This window comes from Leuresthes tenuis, unplaced genomic scaffold (genome assembly GCF_036924035.1).
Source record: "Leuresthes tenuis unplaced genomic scaffold, fLeuTen1.0.hap1 SCAF_10, whole genome shotgun sequence".
Taxonomy (NCBI): Eukaryota; Metazoa; Chordata; class Actinopteri; order Atheriniformes; family Atherinopsidae; genus Leuresthes; species Leuresthes tenuis.
In genome coordinates, this window is record NW_027325364.1 from 818088 (window position 1) to 831836 (window position 13749).

At 40.2% G+C, this 13749-nt stretch overlaps 1 protein-coding gene across 1 annotated transcript in view; it reads left to right on the forward strand.

The window, feature by feature from the left end:
• The first annotated feature begins 3256 nt into the window (after positions 1-3256).
• The window catches only part of LOC140315874 (collagen alpha-6(VI) chain-like), a 49646-nt gene continuing 39153 nt past the window's right edge, over positions 3257-13749 (forward strand). The window contains exons 1-2 of the mRNA XM_072393467.1: positions 3257-3330; positions 4595-4696. Of these exons, the coding sequence (XP_072249568.1) occupies positions 4624-4696 (73 nt within the window). The 5' untranslated portion in view covers positions 3257-3330; positions 4595-4623. The remainder of the gene's footprint in view (positions 3331-4594; positions 4697-13749) is intronic.

A 13749-nucleotide genomic window follows, 5' to 3' on the forward strand; every position in this document is an offset into this window, starting at 1 on the left:
TATGACACCCTTACCCTAAAGTTAAACATATGATACACTAACCCTAAAGTTAAACATATGACACCCTTACCCTAAAGTTAAACATATGATACACTAACCCTGAAGTTAAACATATGATACCCTAACCCTAAAGTTAAACATATGATACCCTAACCCTAAAGTTAAACATATGATACCCTAACCCTAAAGTTAAACATATGATACCCTAACCCAAAAGTTCAACATATGATACCCTAACCCTAAAGTTAAACATATGATACACTAACCCTGAAGTTAAACATATGATACCCTAACCCTAAAGTTAAACAATTGATACCCTAACCCTAAAGTTAAACATATGATACCCTAACCCTAAAGTTAAACATATGATACCCTAACCCAAAAGTTCAACATATGATACCCTAACCCTAAAGTTAAACATATGATACCCTAACCCTAAAGTTAAACATATGACACCCTAACCCTAAAGTTAAACATATGATACACTAACCCTGAAGTTAAACATATGATACCCTAACCCTAAAGTTAAACATATGATACCCTAACCCAAAAGTTCAACATATGATACCCTAACCCTAAAGTTAAACATATGATACCCTAACCCTAAAGTTAAACATATGATACCCTAACCCAAAAGTTCAACATATGATACCCTAACCCTAAAGTTAAACATAAGACACCCTAACCCTAAAGTTAAACATATGACACCCTAACCCTGAAGTTAAACATATGATACCCTAACCCTAAAGTTAAACATATGATACACTAACCCTAAAGTTAAACATATGATACCCTAACCCTAAAGTTAAACATATGATACCCTAACCCTAAAGTTAAACATATGATACCCTAACCCTAAAGTTAAACATATGATACCCTAACCCTAAAGTTAAACATATGATACCCTAACCCAAAAGTTCAACATATGATACCCTAACCCTAAAGTTAAACATATGATACACTAACCCTGAAGTTAAACATATGATACCCTAACCCTAAAGTTAAACAATTGATACCCTAACCCTAAAGTTAAACATATGATACCCTAACCCTAAAGTTAAACATATGATACCCTAACCCAAAAGTTCAACATATGATACCCTAACCCTAAAGTTAAACATATGATACCCTAACCCTAAAGTTAAACATATGACACCCTAACCCTAAAGTTAAACATATGATACACTAACCCTGAAGTTAAACATATGATACCCTAACCCTAAAGTTAAACATATGATACCCTAACCCAAAAGTTCAACATATGATACCCTAACCCTAAAGTTAAACATATGATACCCTAACCCTAAAGTTAAACATATGATACCCTAACCCAAAAGTTCAACATATGATACCCTAACCCTAAAGTTAAACATAAGACACCCTAACCCTAAAGTTAAACATATGACACCCTAACCCTGAAGTTAAACATATGATACCCTAACCCTAAAGTTAAACATATGATACACTAACCCTAAAGTTAAACATATGATACCCTAACCCTAAAGTTAAACATATGATACCCTAACCCAAAAGTTCAACATATGATACCCTAACCCTAAAGTTAAACATAAGACACCCTAACCCTAAAGTTAAACATATGACACCCTAACCCTGAAGTTAAACATATGATACCCTAACCCTAAAGTTAAACATATGATACACTAACCCTAAAGTTAAACATATGATACCCTAACCCTAAAGTTCAACATATGATACCCTAACCCTAAGGTTAAACATATGATACCCTAACCCTAAAGTTAAACATATGATACACTAACCCTGAAGTTAAACATATGATACCCTAACCCTAAAGTTAAACATAAGATACCCTAACCCTAAAGTTAAACATATGACACCCTAACCCTAAAGTTAAACATATGATACACTAACCCTAAAGTTAAACATATGATACACTAACCCTAAAGTTAAACATATGATACCCTAACCCTAAAGTTAAACATATGATACCCTAACCCTAAAGTTAAACATATGATACCCTAACCCTAAAATTAAACATATTACACCCTAACCCTAAAGTTAAACATATGATACACTAACCCTAAAGTTAAACATATGACACCCTAACCCTAAAGTTAAACATATGACACCCTAACCCTAAAATTAAACATATGACACCCTAACCCTAAAGTTAAACATATGATACACTGACCCTAAAGTTAAACATAAGATACCCTAACCCTAAAGTTAAACATATGACACCCTAACCCTGATGATACCCTTACCCTAAAGTTAAACATATGATACCCTAACCCTAAAGTTAAACATATGATACCCTAACCCTAAAGTTAAACATATGACACCCTAACCCTAAAGTTAAACATATGACACCCTTACCCTAAAGTTAAACATATGATACCCTAACCCAAAAGTTCAACATATGATACCCTAACCCTAAAGTTAAACATATGACACCCTAACCCTGATGATACCCTTACCCTAAAGTTAAACATATGATACCCTAACCCTAAAGTTAAACATAAAGTAAAGAGGGCAGCAGTCTCACAGTCTGCACCACTGTGAAACTCCTGTTGAATTGTTTGATTCGGGTCTGGTGTAGTGTTTTGTTCTGACCAGCAGCCTCTCATTGGCCAAGACGGTAAATTAAACTGGTTTCTCCAGAATTTCTTCAGAACTACTGGCTGTCCGCTGACTCCCTGGAATCACTTCTTTTCTCCAACAGTACGAGTCCGTCCAACAAGCAATCATGCCTCCACTCTGACAAACATTTTGACTTTATTCCAAGTGTCTGTTGGGCCGGAGCAGAAACATCTGTTTTCAGTCGATGCAGCAAAGTTTCTTAGATAAAGGAGGAATTCAAAGAGGTGGGAGGAGCCTAAACTTATTGGGGTGTTTTAATGCCTCAAGGGTTCATTTCTGTTGGAGGAACAGAAAGCTGAGCTCTTTACTGGAATAACTGGCAGCTAATTCTCCCCAAGATGATGGAAAAGTGACATTTCACAGACCATCAGACAACTTACTAAAGTTTGAATAGTGCCACCTGATTAAGTTTAACAAGCAGCTCTTATGCAGAGCTTTTCCTTCTTTGGCAGCCTGGTCCATAAACTGCACAGTAAAAGCAACTGTGGGGTGAAGCAGCTGGCCTGGTTCCAGGTTTCCTCAGAAGTGCGAAAGCTAGAAACAACTATGATTCACTTATTAAATGTCCTGCATTATCTTGGAGGAGTCTGATGGCTGACCCCTCCCCCTCTGACTCGGTCCACCTCCTAATGATCCTGTAAAAACAGAATTAATCCCTCAGCTCTGTACATGAGGGACGCCTGCAGAAGGTGCCGATGGAGCAGCAGAACTGTGAGTGAATGCTTCTTTAATCTTACACCATCATAGAATATGTGCAGACATTTGGATTCTTCTGGTTAAATCTTAAAGATTGATGCTGCTGTGAAAGTGTGAGATAACTTTTTTATTATTAATCCTGGTTGTTCGTGCTCTGAGGCTGTGAAACATGATGAGATAAACCTTTGAGCTGTTTCCTTCGTTAGATTATAGCTCTGCTCAGATAGACTTTTATTGGTTTCATTATGATTGATTTTTGATTGTTTAACACCTGTTTTTCACAAAGGTTTTAACAGAAAATCTGACCTGAAATCACTGATTCCATAAACTGATAAAACCATCAGTTTGAAACAATCATTAACGTCTATAAATAAGTTAGATATAAAATATATGGTGTTGTTAAACAAATCATTATTTTAAAAATGACAAATTTCAAGGATTTTTTCCTGTGCAAGATTTTACAAATCAGAGACACATTGGATCAGATGCCAGAGCTGATTGATTGATTGATTGATGACCGCCTCCCCAGCTTGTCCCCAGCTTGTGGTTCATGTGGGAAACACTTGGAGCTAAAGTCTTAGGTTGAGATTTGTTTCAGTCGTCTTTCAGGAAAGTTTCCACATGAAACCCGTCTGCTGCCCAGTTAAAGACAGAAAAAGTAACAGATGAATAAAGTTGAAGAATGAAGTTTATTCTCAGAGTGAAAGACGTGAGGCGGGTCTGACGACACCCTCAGCGGGGCGTTAGTCTTTCTTTTCCATGGCACCAGTGGAGCAGGCTGCACCCACATGAAGATGCAGCCTGATCAGATAAAAACACGATCTGACTGACACCGAACAGTCTGTGCAGATCACCTGGTTACAACAGGGCAGCTCGCTGTCCGACTCTGGGGAGGGATCCACTGACCGAGGCTGATAGCCTGGGCTGATAGACATCCATCCGTGATTAAGAGTAAACTGATTCCTGCTTCAGAGGAGGCTCATTCAGCTGTTTCATCTCGCAGGAAGAAGTCGCAGAAATGACAGATAACAGTTGTTTTTTAGATGAAAAAGAGGGAAAATGAGGAATATTAGTGCTTTGTTGCGTCTCATCTATCTTTTCCGACAGGCTGACAGATCGGAGGTTTAATTTGGACCCAGATAGAGATCTGGACCGAAGATATAATCCTTTTTCAGACTTAGTACAGAACATTATTGGTGTATTTACAGCAGGAGGATCCAGTTTCTGTGGTTAACGCTGTTTCTACAGTTCAGAAAACAAACATTAACTCTTTCTGCAGAGATAAAGTGAACCACGAAGTGTCCCAACATGACCGGAACAGCAGGTCTGCTCAGCCTCGTCGCTGCTGCTTGCTTCTGTGGCGTCGCTGCTCAGATAACAGGTGAGAAATGAAACTGATGGAGATTCTCAGTCATCCGGCTCATAGGAGACTGGTGGGGAGTATCAGCTGATAAGCTTATAAGTTACTGCACCCCCTGATCCATGTGCACGTCCAAAAAGAAGCTCTTATTCAAGCTCTTTTGACAGAACATGCAGTGTTCAAACTGTGTGATGCATTTAGATAATCTTCTCCCCAAACTTTATGTTCTGAAGGGGAAACTCGCATATAAGAACATTTTGGGTCTTCTGCACCAGCTTTTCTCTTCTTTAAAGTCATTAATCATATAAATAGTTCTACAGTGATAAATCTGAATATCTGTAGAGACTGAACAGGGCCAGGCAGAAGCAGAATGTTTATATCTGCTCATCCGTTAAAGTTTTCCACTCATAGAAACAGCAAGGAGAGAAAAATGCTTCACCTTAAGGCCTAAAGCTGCAGCAGCATGTTGGTATTTTTCAGACCTTCTGCGTTACATTAACACACAGTTTCTATTTGTATATATATCTATGTTGTCTGCACCAATGACATCAAGTCAAATTCCTTGTAAGGGAAAACCTACTTCTGTAAACTTCATTCTGGCTCCAAAATTAAGCCCCAACAGAAGATATGCATCTATCTTTGATTTTTAATTTTTTACAACAAATTTAACCTTCTAACCTTTCAATGATATTTATGGTCCTGTAACATCTTTTTCAGTGTAAAACCATGAGAAGATGTAAAATAAAAGTCTGGATAAAGACAAATAAAATAAAATAAAGGCTTTGAAAGATTAAAGAATTCTTAAAACATTTTAAAACAAACAGATCAACCAGCGTGTCAGCATTTCATAGCTGTTTCCATAGGAGGGGGTGTACAAACTAAACGACTGAACCGGTGTATGATTTAAACCTGTTTATTCTCACTCTCTGGGGAAAAAGAGTGAACCGGTGTATGATTAAACCCTGTTTACTCTCACTCTCTGGGGAAAAAGAGTGAACCGGTGTATGATTAAACCCTGTTTACTCTCACTCTCTGGGGAAAAAGAGTGAACCGGTGTATGATTAAACCCTGTTTACTCTCACTCTCTGGGGAAAAAGAGTGAACAGGTGTATGATTAAACCCTGTTTACTCTCACTCCCTGGGGAAAAAGAGTGAACCGGTGTATGATTAAACCCTGTTTACTCTCACTCTCTGGGGAAAAAGAGTGAACAGGTGTATGATTAAACCCTGTTTACTCTCACTCTCTGGGGAAAAAGAATGAACCGGTGTTATTCTCACTCTCTGGGGAAAAAGAGTGAACAGGTGTATGATTAAACCCTGTTTACTCTCACTCTCTGGGGAAAAAGAGTGAACCGGTGTATGATTAAACCCTGTTTACTCTCACTCTCTGGGGAAAAAGAGTGAACCGGTGTATGATTAAACCCTGTTTACTCTCACTCTCTGGGGAAAAAGAGTGAACAGGTGTATGATTAAACCCTGTTTACTCTCACTCTCTGGGGAAAAAGAATGAACCGGTGTTATTCTCACTCTCTGGGGAAAAAGAGTGAACAGGTGTATGATTAAACCCTGTTTACTCTCACCCTCTGGGGAAAAAGAGTGAACCGGTGTATGATTAAACCCTGTTTATTCACTCTCTGGGGAAAAAGAGTGAAACGGTGTATGATTTAAACCTGTTTACTCTCACTCTCTGGGGAAAAAGAGTGAACCGGTGTATGATTAAACCCTGTTTACTCTCACTCTCTGGGGAAAAAGAGTGAACCGGTGTATGATTAAACCCTGTTTACTCTCACTCTCTGGGGAAAAAGAGTGAACCGGTGTATGATTAAACCCTGTTTACTCTCACTCTCTGGGGAAAAAGAGTGAACAGGTGTATGATTAAACCCTGTTTACTCTCACTCTCTGGGGAAAAAGAATGAACCGGTGTTATTCTCACTCTCTGGGGAAAAAGAGTGAACAGGTGTATGATTAAACCCTGTTTACTCTCACCCTCTGGGGAAAAAGAGTGAACCGGTGTATGATTAAACCCTGTTTATTCACTCTCTGGGAAAAAAGAGTGAACCGGTGTATGATTAAACCCTGTTTACTCTCACTCTCTGAGGAAAAAGAGTGAACAGGTGTATGATTAAACCCTGTTTACTCTCACTCTCTGGGGAAAAAGAGTGAACCGGTGTATGATTAAACCCTGTTTACTCTCACTCTCTGGGGAAAAAGAGTGAACCGGTGTATGATTAAACCCTGTTTACTCTCACCCTCTGGGGAAAAAGAGTGAACCGGTGTATGATTAAACCCTGTTTATTCACTCTCTGGGGAAAAAGAGTGAAACGGTGTATGATTTAAACCTGTTTACTCTCACTCTCTGGGGAAAAAGAGTGAACCGGTGTATGATTAAACCCTGTTTACTCTCACTCTCTGGGGAAAAAGAGTGAACCGGTGTATGATTAAACCCTGTTTACTCTCACTCTCTGGGGAAAAAGAGTGAACCGGTGTATGATTAAACCCTGTTTACTCTCACTCTCTGGGGAAAAAGAGTGAACAGGTGTATGATTAAACCCTGTTTACTCTCACTCTCTGGGGAAAAAGAATGAACCGGTGTTATTCTCACTCTCTGGGGAAAAAGAGTGAACAGGTGTATGATTAAACCCTGTTTACTCTCACCCTCTGGGGAAAAAGAGTGAACCGGTGTATGATTAAACCCTGTTTATTCACTCTCTGGGAAAAAAGAGTGAACAGGTGTATGATTAAACCCTGTTTACTCTCACTCTCTGAGGAAAAAGAGTGAACAGGTGTATGATTAAACCCTGTTTACTCTCACTCTCTGAGGAAAAAGAGTGAACAGGTGTATGATTAAACCCTGTTTACTCTCACTCTCTGGGAAAAAAGAGTGAAACGGTGTATGATTTAACCCTGTTTATTCTCACTCTCTGGGGAAAAAGAGTGAACAGGTGTATGATTAAACCCTGTTTATTCTCACTCTCTGGGGAAAAAGAGTGAACCGGTGCATGATTAAACCCTGTTTACTCTCACTCTCTGGGGAAAAAGAGTGAACCGGTGTATGATTAAACCCTGTTTACTCTCACTCTCTGGGGAAAAAGAGTGAACCGGTGTATGATTAAACCCTGTTTACTCTCACTCTCTGGGGAAAAAGAGTGAACAGGTGTATGATTAAACCCTGTTTACTCTCACTCTCTGGGGAAAAAGAATGAACCGGTGTTATTCTCACTCTCTGGGGAAAAAGAGTGAACAGGTGTATGATTAAACCCTGTTTACTCTCACCCTCTGGGGAAAAAGAGTGAACCGGTGTATGATTAAACCCTGTTTATTCACTCTCTGGGGAAAAAGAGTGAACCGGTGTATGATTAAACCCTGTTTACTCTCACTCTCTGGGGAAAAAGAGTGAACAGGTGTATGATTAAACCCTGTTTACTCTCACTCTCTGGGGAAAAAGAATGAACCGGTGTTATTCTCACTCTCTGGGGAAAAAGAGTGAACAGGTGTATGATTAAACCCTGTTTACTCTCACCCTCTGGGGAAAAAGAGTGAACCGGTGTATGATTAAACCCTGTTTATTCACTCTCTGGGAAAAAAGAGTGAACAGGTGTATGATTAAACCCTGTTTACTCTCACTCTCTGAGGAAAAAGAGTGAACAGGTGTATGATTAAACCCTGTTTACTCTCACTCTCTGAGGAAAAAGAGTGAACAGGTGTATGATTAAACCCTGTTTACTCTCACTCTCTGGGAAAAAAGAGTGAAACGGTGTATGATTTAACCCTGTTTATTCTCACTCTCTGGGGAAAAAGAGTGAACAGGTGTATGATTAAACCCTGTTTATTCTCACTCTCTGGGGAAAAAGAGTGAACCGGTGCATGATTAAACCCTGTTTACTCTCACTCTCTGGGGAAAAAGAGTGAACCGGTGTATGATTAAACCCTGTTTACTCTCACTCTCTGGGGAAAAAGAGTGAACCGGTGTATGATTAAACCCTGTTTACTCTCACTCTCTGGGGAAAAAGAGTGAACAGGTGTATGATTAAACCCTGTTTACTCTCACTCTCTGGGGAAAAAGAATGAACCGGTGTTATTCTCACTCTCTGGGGAAAAAGAGTGAACAGGTGTATGATTAAACCCTGTTTACTCTCACCCTCTGGGGAAAAAGAGTGAACCGGTGTATGATTAAACCCTGTTTATTCACTCTCTGGGGAAAAAGAGTGAAACGGTGTATGATTTAAACCTGTTTACTCTCACTCTCTGGGGAAAAAGAGTGAACCGGTGTATGATTAAACCCTGTTTACTCTCACTCTCTGGGGAAAAAGAGTGAACCGGTGTATGATTAAACCCTGTTTACTCTCACTCTCTGGGGAAAAAGAGTGAACCGGTGTATGATTAAACCCTGTTTACTCTCACTCTCTGGGGAAAAAGAGTGAACAGGTGTATGATTAAACCCTGTTTACTCTCACTCTCTGGGGAAAAAGAATGAACCGGTGTTATTCTCACTCTCTGGGGAAAAAGAGTGAACAGGTGTATGATTAAACCCTGTTTACTCTCACCCTCTGGGGAAAAAGAGTGAACCGGTGTATGATTAAACCCTGTTTATTCACTCTCTGGGAAAAAAGAGTGAACCGGTGTATGATTAAACCCTGTTTACTCTCACTCTCTGAGGAAAAAGAGTGAACAGGTGTATGATTAAACCCTGTTTACTCTCACTCTCTGGGAAAAAAGAGTGAAACGGTGTATGATTTAACCCTGTTTATTCTCACTCTCTGGGGAAAAAGAGTGAACAGGTGCATGATTAAACCCTGTTTACTCTCACTCTCTGGGGAAAAAGAGTGAACCGGTGTATGATTAAACCCTCTTTATTCTCACTCTGGGGAAAAAGAGTGAACCGGTGTATGATTAAACCCTGTTTATTCTCACTCTCTGGGGAAAAAGAGTGAACCGGTGTATGATTAAACCCTGTTTACTCTCACTCTCTGGGGAAAAAGAGTGAACCGGTGTATGATTAAACCCTGTTTACTCTCACTCTCTGGGGAAAAAGAGTGAACCGGTGTATGATTAAACCCTGTTTACTCTCACCCTCTGGGGAAAAAGAGTGAACCGGTGTATGATTAAACCCTGTTTATTCACTCTCTGGGGAAAAAGAGTGAAACGGTGTATGATTTAAACCTGTTTACTCTCACTCTCTGGGGAAAAAGAGTGAACCGGTGTATGATTAAACCCTGTTTACTCTCACTCTCTGGGGAAAAAGAGTGAACCGGTGTATGATTAAACCCTGTTTACTCTCACTCTCTGGGGAAAAAGAGTGAACCGGTGTATGATTAAACCCTGTTTACTCTCACTCTCTGGGGAAAAAGAGTGAACAGGTGTATGATTAAACCCTGTTTACTCTCACTCTCTGGGGAAAAAGAATGAACCGGTGTTATTCTCACTCTCTGGGGAAAAAGAGTGAACAGGTGTATGATTAAACCCTGTTTACTCTCACCCTCTGGGGAAAAAGAGTGAACCGGTGTATGATTAAACCCTGTTTATTCACTCTCTGGGAAAAAAGAGTGAACAGGTGTATGATTAAACCCTGTTTACTCTCACTCTCTGAGGAAAAAGAGTGAACAGGTGTATGATTAAACCCTGTTTACTCTCACTCTCTGGGAAAAAAGAGTGAAACGGTGTATGATTTAACCCTGTTTATTCTCACTCTCTGGGGAAAAAGAGTGAACAGGTGCATGATTAAACCCTGTTTACTCTCACTCTCTGGGGAAAAAGAGTGAACCGGTGTATGATTAAACCCTGTTTATTCTCACTCTGGGGAAAAAGAGTGAACCGGTGTATGATTAAACCCTGTTTATTCTCACTCTCTGGGGAAAAAGAGTGAACCGGTGTATGATTAAACCCTGTTTATTCACTCTCTGGGGAAAAAGAGTGAAACGGTGTATGATTTAAACCTGTTTACTCTCACTCTCTGGGGAAAAAGAGTGAACCGGTGTATGATTAAACCCTCTTTATTCTCACTCTGGGGAAAAAGAGTGAACCGGTGTATGATTAAACCCTGTTTATTCTCACTCTCTGGGGAAAAAGAGTGAACCGGTGTATGATTAAACCCTGTTTACTCTCACTCTCTGGGGAAAAAGAGTGAACCGGTGTATGATTAAACCCTGTTTACTCTCACTCTCTGGGGAAAAAGAGTGAACCGGTGTATGATTAAACCCTGTTTACTCTCACCCTCTGGGGAAAAAGAGTGAACCGGTGTATGATTAAACCCTGTTTATTCACTCTCTGGGGAAAAAGAGTGAAACGGTGTATGATTTAAACCTGTTTACTCTCACTCTCTGGGGAAAAAGAGTGAACCGGTGTATGATTAAACCCTGTTTACTCTCACTCTCTGGGGAAAAAGAGTGAACCGGTGTATGATTAAACCCTGTTTACTCTCACTCTCTGGGGAAAAAGAGTGAACCGGTGTATGATTAAACCCTGTTTACTCTCACTCTCTGGGGAAAAAGAGTGAACAGGTGTATGATTAAACCCTGTTTACTCTCACTCTCTGGGGAAAAAGAATGAACCGGTGTTATTCTCACTCTCTGGGGAAAAAGAGTGAACAGGTGTATGATTAAACCCTGTTTACTCTCACCCTCTGGGGAAAAAGAGTGAACCGGTGTATGATTAAACCCTGTTTATTCACTCTCTGGGAAAAAAGAGTGAACAGGTGTATGATTAAACCCTGTTTACTCTCACTCTCTGAGGAAAAAGAGTGAACAGGTGTATGATTAAACCCTGTTTACTCTCACTCTCTGGGAAAAAAGAGTGAAACGGTGTATGATTTAACCCTGTTTATTCTCACTCTCTGGGGAAAAAGAGTGAACAGGTGCATGATTAAACCCTGTTTACTCTCACTCTCTGGGGAAAAAGAGTGAACCGGTGTATGATTAAACCCTGTTTATTCTCACTCTGGGGAAAAAGAGTGAACCGGTGTATGATTAAACCCTGTTTATTCTCACTCTCTGGGGAAAAAGAGTGAACCGGTGTATGATTAAACCCTGTTTACTCTCACTCTCTGGGGAAAAAGAGTGAACCGGTGTATGATTAAACCCTGTTTACTCTCACTCTCTGGGGAAAAAGAGTGAACCGGTGTATGATTAAACCCTGTTTACTCTCACCCTCTGGGGAAAAAGAGTGAACCGGTGTATGATTAAACCCTGTTTATTCACTCTCTGGGGAAAAAGAGTGAAACGGTGTATGATTTAAACCTGTTTACTCTCACTCTCTGGGGAAAAAGAGTGAACCGGTGTATGATTAAACCCTGTTTACTCTCACTCTCTGGGGAAAAAGAGTGAACCGGTGTATGATTAAACCCTGTTTACTCTCACTCTCTGGGGAAAAAGAGTGAACCGGTGTATGATTAAACCCTGTTTACTCTCACTCTCTGGGGAAAAAGAGTGAACAGGTGTATGATTAAACCCTGTTTACTCTCACTCTCTGGGGAAAAAGAATGAACCGGTGTTATTCTCACTCTCTGGGGAAAAAGAGTGAACAGGTGTATGATTAAACCCTGTTTACTCTCACCCTCTGGGGAAAAAGAGTGAACCGGTGTATGATTAAACCCTGTTTATTCACTCTCTGGGAAAAAAGAGTGAACAGGTGTATGATTAAACCCTGTTTACTCTCACTCTCTGAGGAAAAAGAGTGAACAGGTGTATGATTAAACCCTGTTTACTCTCACTCTCTGGGAAAAAAGAGTGAAACGGTGTATGATTTAACCCTGTTTATTCTCACTCTCTGGGGAAAAAGAGTGAACAGGTGCATGATTAAACCCTGTTTACTCTCACTCTCTGGGGAAAAAGAGTGAACCGGTGTATGATTAAACCCTGTTTATTCTCACTCTGGGGAAAAAGAGTGAACCGGTGTATGATTAAACCCTGTTTATTCTCACTCTCTGGGGAAAAAGAGTGAACCGGTGTATGATTAAACCCTGTTTACTCTCACTCTCTGGGGAAAAAGAGTGAACCGGTGTATGATTAAACCCTGTTTACTCTCACTCTCTGGGGAAAAAGAGTGAACAGGTGTATGATTAAACCCTGTTTACTCTCACTCTCTGGGGAAAAAGAATGAACCGGTGTTATTCTCACTCTCTGGGGAAAAAGAGTGAACAGGTGTATGATTAAACCCTGTTTACTCTCACCCTCTGGGGAAAAAGAGTGAACCGGTGTATGATTAAACCCTGTTTATTCACTCTCTGGGGAAAAAGAGTGAAACGGTGTATGATTTAAACCTGTTTACTCTCACTCTCTGGGGAAAAAGAGTGAACCGGTGTATGATTAAACCCTGTTTACTCTCACTCTCTGGGGAAAAAGAGTGAACCGGTGTATGATTAAACCCTGTTTACTGTCACTCTCTGGGGAAAAAGAGTGAACCGGTGTATGATTAAACCCTGTTTACTCTCACTCTCTGGGGAAAAAGAGTGAACAGGTGTATGATTAAACCCTGTTTACTCTCACTCTCTGGGGAAAAAGAATGAACCGGTGTTATTCTCACTCTCTGGGGAAAAAGAGTGAACAGGTGTATGATTAAACCCTGTTTACTCTCACCCTCTGGGGAAAAAGAGTGAACCGGTGTATGATTAAACCCTGTTTATTCACTCTCTGGGAAAAAAGAGTGAACAGGTGTACGATTAAACCCTGTTTACTCTCACTCTCTGAGGAAAAAGAGTGAACAGGTGTATGATTAAACCCTGTTTACTCTCACTCTCTGGGAAAAAAGAGTGAAACGGTGTATGATTTAACCCTGTTTATTCTCACTCTCTGGGGAAAAAGAGTGAACAGGTGCATGATTAAACCCTGTTTACTCTCACTCTCTGGGGAAAAAGAGTGAACCGGTGTATGATTAAACCCTGTTTATTCTCACTCTGGGGAAAAAGAGTGAACCGGTGTATGATTAAACCCTGTTTATTCTCACTCTCTGGGGAAAAAGAGTGAACCGGTGTATGATTAAACCCTGTTTACTCTCACTCTCTGGGGAAAAAGAGTGAACCGGTGTATGATTAAACCCTGTTTATTCTCACTCTCTGGGGAAAAAGAGTGAACCGGTGTATG